Raw genomic sequence first — 18,677 nt, forward strand, 5'->3', positions numbered from 1 at the left:
CTGTCATTTCTTTTTTTTTATGTTGGATATCCAAGAACAAATCATAGTGGTGTGCGTTGCGTGATGCGTAGTGCAGTAGAGTCTCTAGTTAAATCAGGCTTAAATAAATAAAATAAAGCGCCGTACTGCTTCCGTAAGATTGCATTGGGAAAACATGGTACTGGCTTTGACTTCATAAGCATTGGAAGCGGTTGTTTCACCCGTCAAAAAATGTTACGTGCCTAATACTGCCTATCCAAAGTTTATCATCTGTAGCTCGGTGCCGATATGCCTTTACTTTTTGGAAACGATACTGCGATAAAGGCTTTTCGCCACCGTTTTTGGACGACACAGAACAGAACTAAAGAGTAGATTATGAGGTTCCAAACTGAGCTAAACGGGTGTAAAAAAGTGCTTTTAAACACTTTAGACGCCAGTTTCCATAGGGGGCGGTATAGGTGCCGAGTGCCAGATAAATGTGCAACATGAACAGAGAAGAGCTCTTGTTGTTGTGCCTGAAACTAAAAGTACTCGTACCCCCTGGTCTACTGAGGCCCACGGAAGCCTACTAGCAATGCGATCATTGTTTTGTTTAGCGGGAGCTCGAATTAATGCTTTATCAGGCTCCGATCATCATCTCATTATGAGCCAAAACGTTTCGCGGGGATTTTGACTGTTTCTTAAACATGGACGCAAGCGGTGGCTAACGATGAAGCTAAAATAAGCTCTGGATTAACGCCAATTTATCGGAATCTCGTCCGCGGCTATACCTGTGCATTATTAAATTAAATCTGGGGGATCTCGGGCATACATGGCTTCCAAGGAGTTAACATGGACAATGGTCATTTTGGGCGATGTACACGTCGGTGCATTCTCCTGCAGGCTCCTCCACCTCCTCCTCCTCCACCTCCAGCATCACTCCTTCATCTGGCGACGACATGCTGCTCCGCCTCTCCTCCGCCATTCGCTCCATGTCCAGCCTGAGCATCTCCTTCTCGTTCACGAGCACCTATAGGGACAGGAGACGGACGACAACAGCCCTGGTCATCAATATGTCCACTATAGGGACAATATCAACCCTGGGTCATCAATATGTCCACTATAGGGACAATATCAACCCTGGGTCATCAATATGAACACTATAGGGACAATATCAACCCTGGGTCATCAATATGTCCACTATAGGGACAATATCAACCCTGGGTCATCAATATGAACACTATAGGGACAATATCAACCCTGGGTCATCAACATGAACACTATAGGGACGGGACGACAACAGCCCAGGGTCAGCCCTGGGTCAAACCAGACATTTGACTGCTGCTGCGGATCCTAACTTCGTTAAACAAGACCGTCTCCTACTATTACTGAAGTGCGGATTTAATTCTCTTTCTATATACGTATTCGCTGAATCTGCACCCCAGCACACGCCTGAACCCTCACAGACTGTCTTCCCCAAGTTGAGCGAGCCTTTCCCCTGAAGTGAGTTGTGATGAGTTGCCACATGGTCTCACCTGGTCTTCCAGAGCCCTCTGATGCGCCTCCTTCTCCTCCTCCTTCGCCTCCTTCTCCTTCGCCTCCTTGTCCCGTCTCTGCTGCTTCTTGTGCTTCCAGTACCAGGCCAGGTTCTTCTCGGGGTACGTGACCTGAGACAGCGGCAGCTTGAAGATGGCCTCGCACTGCGTGGTCATCTGCAGGAAGGTCAGCGCCGACAGGCAGAACGGCCAGGTGCATGCTGGGAGTCCAAACTGGAACACAACAACAATATATTATATAGACTGCACATCGGTGTTGATTTTGTCATAGTATTTTTGAATAAAAGTTTTAAGTCATATTTTAGTCATCTAAACTGTTTTACGTTTAGTTTAGTTTTAGTTGAATAAATATCATAGATTTTAATCGACTATAGCTACAGTTGATTTAGTCGACAAGAATGTATTGTGGCGGGTGCTGATGGCGTCGAATAATGGCTGATGTTACACTTAGAAAATAGCCGATCTACAAGCTCACAATGCGTCGCAGCGTTACTAGTTATTAGTGTTTATTTGTATGTTAGTCAGTTTAATGAACTCCAGTAGAAATGTGCTGGCTTTGAAGAGCAGGCTGTACTTACTGCGGACATGATGTTGGCGATGCCTGATCCCAGGAATGCGCAGAAAAACGCTGAGAGAGAAGAGAAGAGGCAGATATTCAAAACATTAAAAAAGGCACGTCGCAAATTTGTCGCTAATAAACATCCTTGGAGCATGTTTTTTTTTACAGTTTGGCTTGGCACCAAATAGCGGTAAAAAATATGTGTTATTCTTTTTTTAATAATAATTATATACTAGCCCTTACCCGTTGTGAGATATTGCCTTTTATTTACCTGCCATAGTGTCAACCCCTTACCCCTGTGTCAGATCGGTGGTTATAGACTGGCATATTCGCTGATACCGATACGACCCGATATGACAAATAATAATCTCATATATATATATATATTTCTATAAGTAAGTGTCCTCACCACAGGTGATGGCGAGCAGGTGCACCTGCCAGGTGAGAGCATAGAACATTCCACCGATGGCGATGCAGGCCAGAACACAGTTGTACCCCCACAGGCCGAAGTAGATGTCCCCGAACGGAGCCGCCAGGGCCAGTCCTGAAAAAACAATCCATGTACAGTACAATTTACAGTTTGTCCCCCAAACCAAGCCTTTAAAACCCATTCTGGGCGTGGAACACCTTTTGGAGTTTTAAGCATTAAAGTCAAAGTCATATGATTTGTCACACACGTTACCGCAGTGAAATTTGTTCTCCGCATTTGACTAACTTGTCTAACCACAAGGCCACTGTTTGGTAATTATGTGATACTTTAGCTATTTAAAAATAGCAGATGTACAAGCTCATAGCGCGGCACCGAGTGCCGCGCTACGAGCTTGTAGGTCTGCTATTTTTTAATATATACTTTCAGAGCAAACGTTTTTAACTCAAATCTTTGCTTCTGGGGGGGTCACCTGAAACAACATATTTTCAAATGGGGGTTGGCGGCCAATTTCATATAATTCTTGGGGTCCTCGACATGAAATATTGAACACCACTGATATAGAAACATAGGTATTTCAGAAAACTGTCAGCATTTAGAAGACATTTCTTAAAACTTCGACATCAGGCCTACTGTAAATGGGTTTGTCTATTGACTATTCAAAAATAGCAGATATACAAGCTTAAGTGCATCTGCTTTCTTTTGAATATTTTTGAAAACTCTTGAAAGCGTTTTTTTTTTTTATATTTTTGAACACAAATCTTCCCTCCTGGGGTTCGCTGGCACAAACCATTTTCAGATGGGGGGGGGGGGGGGGGGTCTGCGGGTCAAATACGTATCAGTGTGATTGTGGTGGTCCTGGACATGAAAGCATTCCCGTTATCTCACCTGACGCCATGCCTGCGGCGGACCCCAACACGGCGTGGACGCAGGTGATGGGCGAGCTGATGAACAGCGAGATGATGAAGATGATTCCCGTCCAGGGGTTGTCACAGCCGTACACCTGACCCACGCCCACCGGAATGGACCAGAACAGCTGAAAACAGAGAGGCTCGTTATCGCACCAGAGCCCACGGCTTTTGGATAAAATGAGACAGACTCCTCCAGTCACTTTCAAATTCGTGCACTGCAGAGGGCAAGTGTGCGTCTGTGCAGCTGATGCTCATTGACGCTTGTTAATGTTATAGGCATCAAGGCAATTATGCTTCTGCACTGTCAAATAGGCCAATGTTGTTACCTTACAATTACCCTATTCGCCTGAATAGAAGACTTTTTTCCCCCAATGCCAATATCCTAAAGAAACGGGGTCGTAACTATTTCACATTCAATGTTCTTTTTCCACAAATGAGTTTAAAAAAATGGGCATCATCTTATAATCAGAGTCGTCTTATATTCGGCACAATACGGTAGTTGACTTTGGTGAAAAAGCCTGTATGTATATATATATATATATATATATATATATCGGTATCGGTAAATTCAATCTGACCTAGAACTGTCAAGTTACATACCGATAACTCCTCATTTCCCGTACCGATATGAGGAGTTATCGGTATGTAACTTGACAGTTATAGGTCAGATTAAAGCCTTTTGAAAGTGGAAGTTGAAAAAGTTCAGTGTGTCACAGTCACACACCGTGACAAGTCTTGATTTCTCTCGATTACATATCGCCGGTCCTTGACATGAAATATTGAGCACTACTGATACAGAAACATGAGGTATTTCAGAAAACTGTCAGAATTTTGTCAGACATTTTCTAAATTTCGATGTCAGGCCCTAATATAAACGGGCTAACCTGGGGCAGGTCTATCTCCGACCAGGTGATGTTGGCCAGCTGGCTGCGCGGCTGGATGAGGACCTGGGGGAAGTGGTGGTTGAAGTGTCCCGTGGAGACCATGTGCACACACACCAGGATGTTGAAGGGCAGCGTGAAGACGGGCAGGTCCCAGCGACTGTTGATGGAGGCCAGCGCGCTGGACAGTAAGGGACTGACACACACACACACACACCCACACACACACACACACACACACACACACACGTTACAATACTGTGAGGACATCAACATTTTAGGACAGTGCAGTGAGTCCAGACTAGAGTCCAATTAGGATCCACCCAGGCCAGGTGTGACTTAAAATTTCTATCATATTAATGAACAAGGATAAGATATATGTGACTCTTTTGGATACAGAGACAGCCATGACAGTCAAGACTAACTGTCCAGGAGAGGAGAAAAACCTTTTGGTTTATCCAAAAGTTAAGTGGGTTGAGTCAGAGCTGAAATCGACATGTAAATATGAAATAAATGCTTAAACATGTAGCTAGGTGTAATGTTAGAGTCCACAGATGACATGTAAATGTGAAATAAATGCTTAAACATGTAGCTAGGTGTAATGTTATGCCTGAAAGGTTCACTTCTGTGGACTCCGTTAGTGTTTTCTCAACTCGCTGTTTCTCTGCAAGACATTACTCTATAAGCCATATCTCCAAAACTGGTGGGTCAAACTGAACAACCAATACAGTATGTCATTTTGAAGCTATGAAAAACATGTTTTTGAAATGGTGCTGGACCATTTGTGTTAATTTTGACAGCCAACTCTGATATTTGGCCGCAGTCTTTTGAATATAATTTAGTTTTAGTCCGAACAGGAATGGTGACAACATCGTGGTGGCCTGAGGTGCCCCCCTCCCCTCCGAGGTATTCAGGTATTCCTTACATCCGTCAGTCACAAACATTTACGACCTCCGTACAGCGCTACTGTACCGTACTGAAGTTACTGTACGTACAGTAGATCAAAGAGATGAGCCATTGCGATAGTGACAGAAGCAGAATGTCCTGTTCTGGTGTCAGCCGAGCGCTGCGTGACTTACAGTATGAGGGCTCCGGGCTGATCGCAATCTGGCGTCCTTTATGAACCATGTACGGGTCTAGTCAATCTGGGTGAATGTAATGCACAATCTACGTAAAGCGCACCATTTACCTGTATCTCTTTTGAAATAAAGTTTGGAGCTCAAGATGTGCGAACGTCATCAGCTCTCACCATTTCAGTTCGTATGCTCATTGTGTAACTAACTAATCACAATGTTTTTGTTCGTTGAGGTTTGGCCTCATAGATAGAAATGGCATTTTACTCTGTTTCCTTTTTTATTTTATTATTTTATTATTTATTATTTTTATTCTAGTCGTCTAGTTCGTTTGTAAACGTTTCAAAATAATACTGATGTTGCCGAGTGGCCCTAATCTGACTTTGCCAGATTGAGGCAGTATTGAGTTCACCAGTTCCCTCCTCCTGCCTGCGTCTGGGATCTCTCAAGCAGAAACCATGAACCCAGAAGCAGCGGGACAAACATTTGATCATCTCCATAATAATTTAGAGTTGTAGTCTTGTCAGGTTGCAAGCTCACAATGCGTCGCAGTTTGTAGATCGGCTATTTTCAAATGCCGAAATGTATAGGGTTGAAGTGGTTAATGTATGTTTTCTAATCAAAATTAAAATAGTAACTAGTAACTAAAGTTTTCAAATAACTGTAGTAGAAGTAAAAGTACTGGAAATTGGAAAATACTCAAGTAAAGTACAAATACCTCAAACTTAAGTACAGTACAGCATTTAAGTAAAAGTACTTAGTTACTTTCCACCACTGGTAGTAAAAATGGTTTGCGTATACTCTACCTACCACATGGTGGACCAGAAGGCGTTGGGGAGGAGGAGCCACCAGTACCAGTCTCCGGCGGCCGAGAACACCGCCATCAGCAGGCCCACCAGGATGCCGTTGTATCCGTACAGACCGGCCGCTATCGCCCCCCTGAGGACGGAATGAAAACTAACATAAAAACTAAAGCTGCGACTTAAATCTGTCCAATTATGGAAACTATATGGCATTATCTCCGGTTTTCCTTTCCGTGACATACTGTACCTTTAGGGGGAACAATTTGCATACTTTCATACCGTAATACGACGTAAGATTATTAAAGTTAACGGTGTAATTCAAGGGCTGTGGATGACTAGTCATTATATATTAGCTTTCAACAGAAACTCAGGGGTTCGTACCCCAGGCATGCGGCCACACTGCGTGAAAAGTGGAGTTAACGGGCAATTATGGGCACTAGATTTGTCCGTAAACCTCAAGTTTAGCAGTAATATACGTTAATATACAGGTGTGATGGTACAAGTCGGGAGTTTACCGGAGTTTGTTGGAAAGTTTAAAGGGAGTTTTCTGTAATATTCACATCCGTATTCATTCAATATATCAACACTTTTCCTGGGCTGGGTGTGCTCCAGTTCCTGTCGATTTGATCCAATGAAAGCCAATGAAACTGGTCAGATGACCAATGATATCCAATGAAATCAACAGGAACTGGAGCACACACAGCCCAGGAAAAGTGTGGATACATCTGTATGCTTTTTGCGCAGTGCCAGTCGTTTGACAGCACTCGCTGCACTGGCAGAACGGCCCTCTGGTGGAACAGGAGGGTAACTACACTACACTGACCTGCTCTGGCAGAACATCATGGCTCCCAGCGTGGAGAACAGCGTCCCCACGAAGCCGTTGAGAGCCCACCAGTAGTTCTGCAGGATGAGACCGGCGAAGATGACCGCCCCGCTCAGAGGGTTGTTCACGAACATCACCTGGGCTGCGCCGCGGAGACACCAGTCCACGATCTGCAGAACGATGCAGCGCTCTGGAGGAGGAGCAGCATTATGAATTTCAGGCAAAAATACCTGCCAATTTATTTTATTACCGACCCATCTATGTTTAAATTAATGGCATTACTAAAATCTGAAAAAACAAAAAGTCATCTATAAATTGGGTGCTTTTCTGAAAAAGTTTCTTCCGCTGTTCGAATAGTGAAAGCCTTTCCATATGTCTGCATGTATATTGTGTATTGTATTGTATACTTTTTATTGTATACCATGTGATCATGGTCGTGAGTTAAATAAAAATGTTGACAATGAGGAAACCGTAGTCTTCAGACCCACCTCTTCAGACTCTTTGCCCGTAGCAGTTGCACTATATCGACGACCTTACAGGCGTTCGCAAAGGCTCAACTTATGTAACTTCTTAGATAGCATTTTATGTGGACATATAGCACTCTATAGTGTAGCCTATACTCTTGAGTCAAATTCCAATACCCAAAATCTCGGCCACTCGCTCACTTGCACTCGCTCACTCCAGCATGGCAAATTATGGTGAAATTGGTGACCTGCCGAAATACGTTACCCATCGAGTGGACTTCACATGACTTACATGGAGGTCTTTAAATATGTGGCCTGAATATCGTTGACTGCTAATAAACAAAGTAACAAACTGCAATGATTTGATAGATCACGAGATGATACATCACAAGGGGATATACTTTATATCCTTTCAATAAAGGATCATAAAGTCTTAGAACAGCTAGCAAAAAAGGAAAGGAAAGGTACTATGTTTACCCAGGGTAACTGGACTAAGCTCAAGAACTTGTTTACAGCCAGGCCCTGCTCATAGAACATTTCATGGTAGAGGTTCAATGCCTTGTCCAAGGGCACTTCAGCGGTGGTAATTTTAACGTGCCGGTCCGGGGATACGAACTAGCGACCTTTCGATATCAAGACCGTTCGGCCACCGCTGCCTCTAAGCATGCACGTCATGGCGTCACCGATGGGGATTCACTGCACAACGTATGTTTATTGTCTAATCTAGAGCCAGAGGTGGACAGAGTACTCCACCCAGTATTCTAGTACAGAATCTGTTCCATTAGCTTTAGAAACGGGTTGGTACTCCTGAGGAGGACAGAGTGTGTTTAGTGTGTGATTTGAAAGAAATTTAAATTTAAATTCATTATTTTGTTTTACTGCCCATTATATGATGAATTAACACATGTATTATTGTGTAAAATGACAACCATCGGTGTTAACTTTTTCTGGTTAGAGGACTACGAAAAACTGGAATTTTGCTTTAGGAAAGGTATTTTTGAGATTTTCAGCACAGGATGAAATCCTCTATGCCAGACTCACAACAGACATAAATACATTCACAAGTAAATACATACATTTGTATTATTTTTTCTTTCTTCTTTTTTTTACACTTTAAAACAAACCAAGTTCATGTGGACCCGCCCTCTTTGGTTTTTTTCTTATATCTTATACACTTTCAAGTCCCGTATTTACCAGTCTATGAACTTACAAGCCAGCCCTATAGTTATACAAAAAACCTTTTGTTGAACAAAATTTGTCAAGTCTATTCTTATACTGACTGAAGGAGCCTGGACCACTTCCTGAAACAATGATTTGTATGGTGTGTCCTACAAGTCCATGTGGGCTGGGCACCTCGGGTGCATGACACGTCTATCTATCAATCCATCTAATCTATCTAATCTATTCTATTCTATTCTTGGCTGAGGGAACATAAATCAAGGCACTCTCTCTCACGTCATTATTCACAGAAGCGTTTACAGTAGCTTAGACCAGATTCTTATAGGGTTGACTGACAGTTCAGTAGGCCATTGGATTTACAACAGTAAGGGGGTGGGTATATGTATTGTACAAGCGTAAGTATGTTCTGTACGCATATACTGTACACGCGAGGAGGAATGCATTGTAATGTAAGGGCTGGGCTCCGATCATAACATATCATTCAAATTGACATATTGGTTGTTCTATTTGACCCACCAGCTTTGCTTTGGAGATATGGCTTATATAGTAATGTCTTGCAGAGAAACAGCAAGTTGAGAAAACAGGCTTGAAAGATTCACTTCTGTGGTCTCTAACATTAAACCTAGCTACATGTTTAAGCATTTATTTCATATTTACATGTCGATTTCAGCTCTGACATTTATTTCAGACATGCTCTAGTATGTGAAGAGTCTGCCTGTCTGCCTGTGCTATACTAACTCGTTTTTCTCCTCTGGTGAAAAGCTGGAGGCTGCACGATGGCAGGCTCTCAGTCAAATCTGGTCACTTTTTGTGAATGACGCAAGCTCAGGTCTGACACTGATCAGCCTGGACACCTTGGGGAGGGTGTATAGCAGTCCAGTGGTTCCCAAACCTTTTCATGTTAAGGACCCCCAAATTGATACAAATTACCCCTGTGAATTTGAAAATATGAAGATATGCCAGGGACCCCCATAAGAAAGATTTTTACGGCTCTAGCAGTGACTCTCAACCCGTTTAATTTCAAGGACCCCCATTTAATGGCATTTCTATATCTGGGAACCCAATTTATATTGTAAAATCAATGTTAATTAACTCTGAGAGTGTACAAATGGAACCAAATGGACCCATAAGGGTCAACTTGGTTCCAAACAATCATTTAGCTGGGGACCCCTTGGAACTCCCTCAAGGACCCTTGGGGGTCCCTGGGCCCCACTTTGGGAACCACCGGGCTAGAAGACCTATCACTCTCGCAGTAAACCGACTAACTTACTTTCCATCCATTTGGCAAACGCCGGCATGTCTCCGGCGAAGTAAGAGACCGCCTTGAGGAGGCAAGCCCTGTCCCTCTGCAGCCTGGTGCGCCTGGCGGAGACCCCCACCTCGGGGGGCTGCTGCTCCCCCCCCTGGGGCTGGGGGGGCTGCTCCCCCTGGGGCAGCTGGGGGGGCTCCTTGCTGTCGGACAGAGCCAGAGTAGTTTTCGCCATCAGAGGCTGCAGTTCCTGGAGATCCTGTCATGGAAGGGGGGGGGGGGGGGGGATCATTGATTAGCTATGAGCAATGGCGTACAACGACATTTAGAGGGGCAGGTGCTCAAGTGAAAAAAGGGCACCTTGTGCGGCGCGTGGAACCGGCCGTCTGCCATGACCCATTTAGACCTTAGGTCGATTCTATAAATGTCTTCTAAATCCTGACAGTTTTCTTGAAAAACCTCATGTTTCTATGTCAGTCGTTCTCAAACATTTTCATGTCAAGGACCCCCAAAAATGTATGCAATTGGCCGCCGGCCGCCATCTGAAAATATGTTGTTCCAGGGAGCCCCCAGAAGCAAAGACTGTGTTTTGTAGTTTTCTTACTGTGCGTATAGACTGTTTTGTAGTTGTAGTTGTAGTAGTAGTAGTAGTAGTAGTAGTAGTAGTAGTTGTAGACTGGGTGTTTTGTAGTTTTCTTACCGTGCGTAGACTGGGTGTTTTGTAGTTTTATTACCGTGCTTAGACTGGGTGTTTTGAAGTTCTCTTACTGTGCATAGACTGGGTGTTTTGTAGTTATCTTACTGTGCGTAGACTGGGTGTTTTGTAGTTCTCTTACTGTGCGTAGACTGGGTGTTTTGTAGTTCTCTTACTGTGCGTAGACTGTGTGTTTTGTAGTTCTCTTACTGTGCGTAGACTGGGTGTTTTGTAGTTCTCTTACTGTGCATAGACTGGGTGTTTTGAAGTTTTCTTAATGTGCATAGACTGGGTGTTTTGAAGTTTTCTTAATGTGCATAGACTGGGTGTTTTGAAGTTCTCTTACTGTGCATAGACTGGGTGTTTTGTAGTTATCTTACTGTGCGTAGACTGGGTGTTTTGTAGTTATCTTACTGTGCGTAGACTGGGTGTTTTGTAGTTCTCTTACTGTGCGTAGACTGGGTGTTTTGTAGTTCTCTTACTGTGCGTAGACTGGGTGTTTTGTAGTTCTCTTACTGTGCATAGACTGGGTGTTTTGAAGTTTTCTTAATGTGCATAGACTGGGTGTTTTGAAGTTTTCTTAATGTGCATAGACTGGGTGTTTTTTGTTTTCTTACTGTGCGTAGACTGGGTGTTTTGTAGTTCTCTTACTGTGCGTAGACTGTATTTTGTAGTTTTCTTACCGTGCGTGGACTGAGTGAAGAACGACGCTGTACAACAGAGGAGGAACTGCAGCAGAAGTCCTACGGAGGGAAGAGACACAAGTCCACAGTGTCAGTCTGTGTTGTCTGTCTCTGTGAGCTTTGGCCTGGACTGTACAAGGTCTGTGTTGTCTGTGTCTGTCTGAGTGTACCGGTACTCGTGTGGCCTGACCTGTACAAGGTCTGTGTTGTCTGTGTGTAGTTAGCGTACCGGTCGGTACTCCCCTGTAGGCTATATGTATTTCAACCCACAGATCTAAGTAGGCCGTCGGAGCACCCTTCTGTTGCTTTGCCATTATTCCTTGATTTACTCACCCTACAACACCCCACACTACACTGATCACACATCCACACTGACACTACTTATATTACACTTATACTGACTATACTGTAAGCACTTGTTTGTAAGCATTTGTTTAAGTAAATTACCATTAGTTAATACATTATTGTTAAAAGTTTTACTCCACAATCAGCTCTCACCATATTTCTGCTCGGCCATCAAACATTTACAATGTGTTCTGACTCTGAGACTTTAAATAGGGAGAAGCACTGCTGAACACTATAATTGGGCCAAACCAACTCCTGTCTGTGGAAAGGGAGGATTATTTAATTTATTTGTCACCGAGGGACACTGGACTCTAAAAAGAGGACTTTGGAAAACTAACACTTGAGAAAGAAAAGAGCTACAAGCTCAAATTAATTGAAATGTACATTGAAAATGTGTTTTGTGTCAATCCCAAGCAGATTTGACATGTTGTGGATCATGTTAACACCTATCAATTGGTCCTGTCTGGTGGGAGGGGCCACTGTAGTTTTAGTAAAAACAGAGACATGTGTTTGAGCGATGACCACCACGGCTCAGTGACGTCATGTTGTAGTTTTAATAAAAACAGAGACATGTGTTTGAGCGGTGACCACCACGGCTCAGTGACGTCATGTTGTAGTTTTAGTAAAAACAGAAGTGTTGTGTTTGTGTGAGTGGTGACCACCGTGGCTCAGTGATGTCGTCATGTAGTTTTAGTAAAAACAGAGACATGTGTTTGTGTGAGTTGTGACCATCGTGGCTCAGTGACGTCATGTTGTAGGTTCCGGGGGTCACCTCGATCTTCAGCGAAAACTGGACTATGAAGGGGGCTTTAAACTTCTGAAAGAGTGGTGTGATACTGCCTGCCTGGTGTTACCGCATGTTCTCTGTGTATTAAACTACAGAATGTGTGGTGTGTGTGTGTGATACTGCCTGGCTGCTGTTACCATGTTCTCTGTAGTTTACAGAATGTGTGGTGTGTGTGTGTGTGTGATACTGTCTGGCTGCTGTTACCATGTTCTCTGTAGTTTACAGAATGTGGTGTGTGTGTGTGTGTGTGTGTGTGTGTGTGTGTGTGTGTGTGTGTGTGTGTGTGTGTGTGTGTGTGTGTGTGTGTGTGTGTGTGTGTGTGTGTGTGTGTGTGTGTGTGTGTGAGATACTGTCTGGCTGCTGTTACCATGTTCTCTGTGCATTAAACTACAGAATGTGTGGTGTGTGTGAAACTTTGGGTTATATTATAACCCTGGTTATGTAAACAAGCATTAGCGACCAATTCGCTTAGTGTAATATTACACTAAGCTCATTGCGAAGCTAATGTAGATTAACATAACTGCCTGCCTGGTGTTACCATGTTCTCCGCCCACACACGACTCAACTGAAACACCATGCACCCCTCCTTAGATGTAGACGCTTAAAGGGACCACTCAAGCGAAACCACAACACTTATTGAAAAGGACAGTATAATGGCCTATGTCAAGAGTGTGAGCTATACTCCATTAATAATTTGGTCAAATAATCATCTTATGTTACAGAACTGAGTCAGTAGTCATATTATTATTATTATTATTGCTATAAACCTTCTGGGTGAAATGATTAAGAAATCATTTGTTTTGGTTCATTTGTCTGTTTTCTAAAGATTTCTTTTTGGTTTTTCTGCCTTGAAGACTGACAGGAAAGAGGTAGAGAGAGAAGGGGAGAGATGTGCAGCAAAGCAAAGGACTGGTCATGAACGGGACGCGCTGTCAGGCCAGAGGCAGAGCCTTGATGTGCCGGGACCGCAAGGCCAGTCTGTTTTCTGAAGGTAAACATATATATATATATTTTTTTAGCAATGTGAATTTCTTTGTAACTCTGAGAGTGTTCCTAATCATAAATGCACCCTGTGGGGGTCCGTTTGGTTGCATGTGTACACAGTTACAGTACTCCCATGCATCTCACATAGCCTCCTAACCTCCATGCCAGTGATCAACTATTAATAGACGAGTTATGTAAGGCAACGTGAAAACATGTTGCTTCATATCCTAGTTCAAATCCTTCTACCTTCCTTCACCTCCTTCCTTCCTTCCTTCCTTCCTTCACCTCCTTCCTTCCTTCCTTCCTTCCTTCCTTCCTTCCTTCCTTCCTTCCTTCCTTCCTTTACCTCCTTCCTTCCCCTCCTTCCTTCCTTAAGTAGGCTACAAATGTAGCCTACTTAAGGAAGGCTACATTTTGACCCCACTACTTTTGTAGCCAAAAACAAGCCAACTCCTGTGAGAGAAAATCTCCCCTCATAAAAAAAGATCTGATGCATTTATCATTATATAAATACTATGTATGTCTATTCTATAATAATGAATGTTTTGGTACATTCTACTTTTTAAACACATACTTCAGCCAGAGCTTAATAAGTAGAGACACCAGACCAGACCCATTCTGTCAACCGGTTTCATTTTGATTTTACGCTCTCAAGAGTGAAATTATTGTTAAACATCTGCATTACTTCATTTACAAGAAGTCTACACAATTAGAGAAGGTATAGAAAAACTGTTACTTTGATCAACGTTTGCCTGTTATCTTATCTCTCTTAATGATACCAACATCAATACAGCATTGTGAATTGTGGACAAAATTGTGCATTGTGGACAAAATCTTATCCAACAACAACAAAATATTCTGTAGTTTTGGGTCTGAGAGGATAAATGTCATCAACATGGTGGCTATTTGAAAATAGCCGATCTCACGTTGTGAGCTTGTAGATCTGCTATTTAAAAAAATATATCTTGTGACAAATGTGGAATATTTTTTGAATTTCTTCAACAACACTAATCTGGTACGGGGGTCCCTGGCACAGCACATGTTTAGATGTTGTAAGGTCCTTTCAGGGCTGGACTGAGACAATAATTCGGCCCGGAAAATTTCGCGGAATTTGACCCAGACTGGCCCACCACAACCAGCGAGCAGATACTCTGCCGACTTTTCGGGTCGAGGTCCAATATCTCAAACACTCACCCTAACCTCCCACGGGGCAGCACACCTAAACCTAACCTTAACCCTCTGCCAACCCTTAACGCACCCCTCACCAACCTTAATCCGGTCGTTTTAATGCACCCCTCACCAACCTTAATCCGGTCGTCTTAACGCACCCCTCACCAACCTTAATCCGGTCGTTTTAACGCACCCCTCACCAACCTTAATCCGGTCGTTTTAACGCACCCCTTGCCAACCTTAATCCGATCGTTTTAACGCACCCCTCACCAACCTTAATCCGGTCGTTTTAACGCACCCCTCACCAACCTTAATCCGGTCGTTTTAACGCACCCCTCGCCAACCTTAATCCAGTCGTCTTAACGCACCCCTCACCAACCTTAATGCAGTCGGATGCTATGTCTAACCAAAGTATGCCTCCCGAGGCCCATACAAATACTTGAAATACAAGCCCAGTTTACAGTACAACATAAATGATACACAACCAACAGTCAACTAATTTAACATTTGGCCCAGACCAGCCCACAAGAGGGTCAACCCACCGGGCATATGCCGGGTACGGTACGCCCTGTGGCCAGGCCCCCTGCCTTGGACAAATACATTACTCTAGAGGTCCTTGACAGTTGACATGGAGATGTTGTGAGAATCACTGGTTTAAACAACATTAGGAAACAATTAGCCCAAATAAGCAGAACAGTGGTTCCGAAACGTTTTCATGTCAAGTACCCCCAAATTGACACTAATTAGCCCGCGGACCCCCATTTGAAAAGATATGCCAGGGACCCCAATAAGAGCATTTTCTCTAGCAGTGATTTTCAACCGGTTTAATTTCAAGGACCCCCGTTTAATGGAATTTCTATCTCTGGGACCCCCAATTTATATTGTAAAATCATGCTAATTTAACTCGGAGCGCACAAATGGCCATTTGTACACTCTCTGAGTTACAGACCCATAAGGGTCCATTTGGTTCCATTTGTACACTCTCTGAGTTACAGACCCATAAGGGTCCATTTGGTTCCATTTGTACACTCTCTGAGTTACAGACCCATAAGGGTCCATTTGGTTCCATTTGTACACTCTCTGAGTTACAGACCCATAAGGGTCCATTTGGTTCCAAATTATCATTTAGCTGGGTGCCCCGTGGAACTCCCTCAAGTACCCCTGGAGGTCCCCAGACCCCTCTTTGGGAACTGCTTTAGAAACCAGCCCGCAAAAAATACCGCAAATACCAATTAATATTTACAAGAGACTTGACAGAGAAACAAGGCCAAAGTCGCTTAATAAACGGACATGGTAACACTGACGTTCTTACAGGTCTGTGTGCAGTGTAGTGCAGTCATAAGGTAATACATAAAGTAATAAGGTTAAGGTTTACCTGTGTTCTGTGTAGTGCAGTCATAAGGTAATACATAAAGTAATAAGGTTAAGGTTTACCTGTGTTCTGTGTAGTTCAGTCATAAGGTAATACATAAAGTAATAAGGTTAAGGTTTACCTGTGTTCTGTGTAGTTCAGTCATAAGGTAATACATAAAGTAATAAGGTTAAGGTTTACCTGTGTTCTGTGTAGTGCAGTCATAAGGTAATACATAAAGTAATAAGGTGAAGGTTTACCTGTGTTCTGTGTAGTTCAGTCATGAGGTAATAAATAAAGTAATAAGGTTAAGGTTTACCTGTGTTCTGTGTAGTGCAGTCATAAGGTAATACATAAAGTAATAAGGTTAAGGTTTACCTGTGTCCTGTGTAGTTCAGTCATGAGGTAATAAATAAAGTAATAAGGTTAAGGTTTACCTGTGTCCTGTGTGGTTCAGTAATACGGTAATAAATAAAGTAATAAGGTTAAGGTTTACCCTGTGTGGTTCAGTCATAAGGTCCAGCTTGGTGAAACTGATCTGAGTGACAAAAGCAGAATGAACTGAACTTGAATGCTCTGGAGCTTTTATACTGACCGTTTAACCCTCCCCCCCAACCCACCCATTCCTCTCTCTCTCTCCCTCTCTCTCTCTGTCTATGTCTCTCTTTCGCTCTCCACCCCCCCCCCCCCCCCTCTCTCTCTCTCTCTCTCTCTCTCTCTCTCTGAGAGAGAGAACTTCTTGGAACAATTAAGTGTGCTTTGGTTGGCATGTAAAAGGTAAAAGTTTGCCAGTGAAGCTACAGTTGGCATCATTAATACATTAATGCCACTCTTCATCTGTATCATAATCACATAACTCACTCACTGCAGCTCTCGGCATTAACATTATTACTGACTGCCTCTCCAAAAATATATTTTCATATGTGCTTGTAGATTGGATACATCTTGACGTATAGGAGGGAGGGGCCCGATGTTACGTCGCCCCGTATCGCCTCACTTCTGTGAGCATGGCCACGAAATATTATACCTGAAGTTATAGGGATGTCCCGATACACTTTTTTCCTTTCCGATCCGATCCCAATAAATAAATCCCAATAAAATGTCTGTTAGCCGATACCGATACCAGAGAATAATATATAATAATAAAATAAAAAATATCTTGAAGTAGACCGCCTGGGAATAGTGTTTATAGCTATCTAGCTATATATATCTCGTGTTGTGTTTATAGCAGACTCCTCACTCAAATGTGCACTTGTTTGCTCCAAAGCAAACTCCACATGCCCCAACATTTTATTTGCCTGCCATAGTGTCAACCCCTATACCCCTGTGTCGGATCTGTGGTTAGACTGGCATATTTTCCGATACCGATATGACCTGATATAACCAAATAAGGGCCAATCCGATAACGATACAGTATCTATACCTGAAGTGTGTTAACTAAGCGTTGAAATGTATGGCTGCATGGCATGGCACTGGCAGCTATATTTAAATAAGTGCTACTACAAAGGAAGAACGCTCTTGGACACACAGTTTAGAAAGAAACACCATTTCCCCTTCCTTATCATGACTGAAGAATGCACCACGGCTGTGCTTAGTGATCGGCAGCAGGATAAACACACCATGAGACAGCAATAAAAAGGCCTTTCTTTGCTTTATTGTGATCGGAACACCCTAGAGTCTAGGGTGTCAAGGGTGTCTAGGGCCTAGGCCCCCACACAAGGGCTTGCCCAATATGGCCATGGATATTGGGCAGGATTTTGTCTTTCGTGCTCAGGGGTACCTTCACTAAAAACGCTGGGACAACAACGCTCCACACAATACCTTATCCCTTTTGGCTCCAAAACTATGGAATCCATGAACTTCCCATTACAATCAGAACTGCAGCCTCACTCTGCCTCAATCTTTCACCGTAGTCTGAAAACCCACCTCTTCAGAATCATGGCCCATAGCACTTGCCCTAGCCCCAACTACCTCACAGGTGTACGCAATGTAACATAGATAGCACTTTATACAGACATTATGTAGACAGCACTAGAATAGCATTTTAGACATAGCACTTTATAGTATATATACATGTGTATATGTACAGTTTCATTATATAGATATTCCACTGTTACGTTCTTAGCTTACGTATGTTTCTTGTAGGGCATTCATCAAAAAATCGATTTATCGATTTATCGATAAACGAGTCACGAGTCGACTCGCAGCAGCGCGAGTCGAAAGTTGAGCTTTTTTTTTTTTTTTTTTCTCCCCTTTTTTCATTGCATTCAGAACGCGCCCTTAATTAAAAACCAAATGCAGCTGTGTAGGCTATGTGGCTCTCAGCGCGCGGTGTCCCACTATTGAGACTGGCTGAAGTCTGTTTGAACTGCGCTGTGTCAGAGAAGTAACAGATAGAAGCACGCAAACGTTACCCCCAAACGATATCCCCCTCACCTCCGTGCTGGAAATATAACGTCTGGGTTCCCGAGGCTACATGCATGCTGACGCAATGACTGTCTGTTTCTGGCTAAGCTTTACGCGCAGCGCACATGAACCTCTCCGTCTCCGGTCAGTGCGGGTTGTTGTTTATTTGCATGGCTCAGAAAATGAGTAACAAATGAGAACGTTATCGAGTTGTGGAGGAGGAGGAGGAGGAGGAGAATAATAATGTCATATCTCTCATTGTGTTCTCGGTGCTGCTGCTGCGCTGTGTGCCAATACCACTACTTTACCTGGATAACATCATCTTTTCATTTTGACATGATTCACATGAAATAATAATCCTGTACCGGAACCGC

The 18,677-nt window shown here is 43.2% G+C and overlaps 1 protein-coding gene across 1 annotated transcript; it reads right to left on the reverse strand.

Annotated features, from left to right (window-relative positions):
• Positions 1-614: 614 nt before the first annotated feature.
• slc14a2 (solute carrier family 14 member 2) lies at positions 615-16,357 on the reverse strand. The gene is made up of 11 exons (XM_083785060.1): positions 16,335-16,357; positions 11,261-11,320; positions 9,905-10,142; positions 6,992-7,181; positions 6,176-6,304; positions 4,296-4,488; positions 3,389-3,536; positions 2,483-2,617; positions 2,093-2,142; positions 1,494-1,727; positions 615-988 (listed from the first exon to the last, which is right to left on the reverse strand). The coding sequence occupies exons 3-11, from the start codon at positions 10,116-10,118 to the stop codon at positions 806-808; spliced, it is 1,476 nt and encodes a 491-aa protein (XP_083641186.1). The 5' UTR covers positions 10,119-10,142; positions 11,261-11,320; positions 16,335-16,357; the 3' UTR covers positions 615-805.
• Between the last annotated feature and the right edge of the window lie 2,320 nt (positions 16,358-18,677).

This window comes from Protomyctophum parallelum (assembly GCF_964188405.1).
Source record: "Protomyctophum parallelum genome assembly, chromosome: 15".
NCBI classification, from domain to species: domain Eukaryota; kingdom Metazoa; phylum Chordata; class Actinopteri; order Myctophiformes; family Myctophidae; genus Protomyctophum; species Protomyctophum parallelum.

What these genes read in the sequence shown, in the direction of transcription:
- slc14a2 (XM_083785060.1), bottom strand. Translation starts at nt 10,118, where the DNA reads ATGGCGAAAACTACTCTGGCTCTGTCCGACAGCAAGGAGCCCCCCCAG. An exon ending in GTTTGCCAAATGGATGGAAA is followed by an intron (nt 7,182 to 9,904) that starts GTAAGTTAGTCG and finishes CTCCTCCTCCAG; the next exon opens with AGCGCTGCATCGTTCTGCAG. An exon ending in CGGAGATAGACCTGCCCCAG is followed by an intron (nt 3,537 to 4,295) that starts GTTAGCCCGTTT and finishes CTCTGTTTTCAG; the next exon opens with CTGTTCTGGTCCATTCCGGT.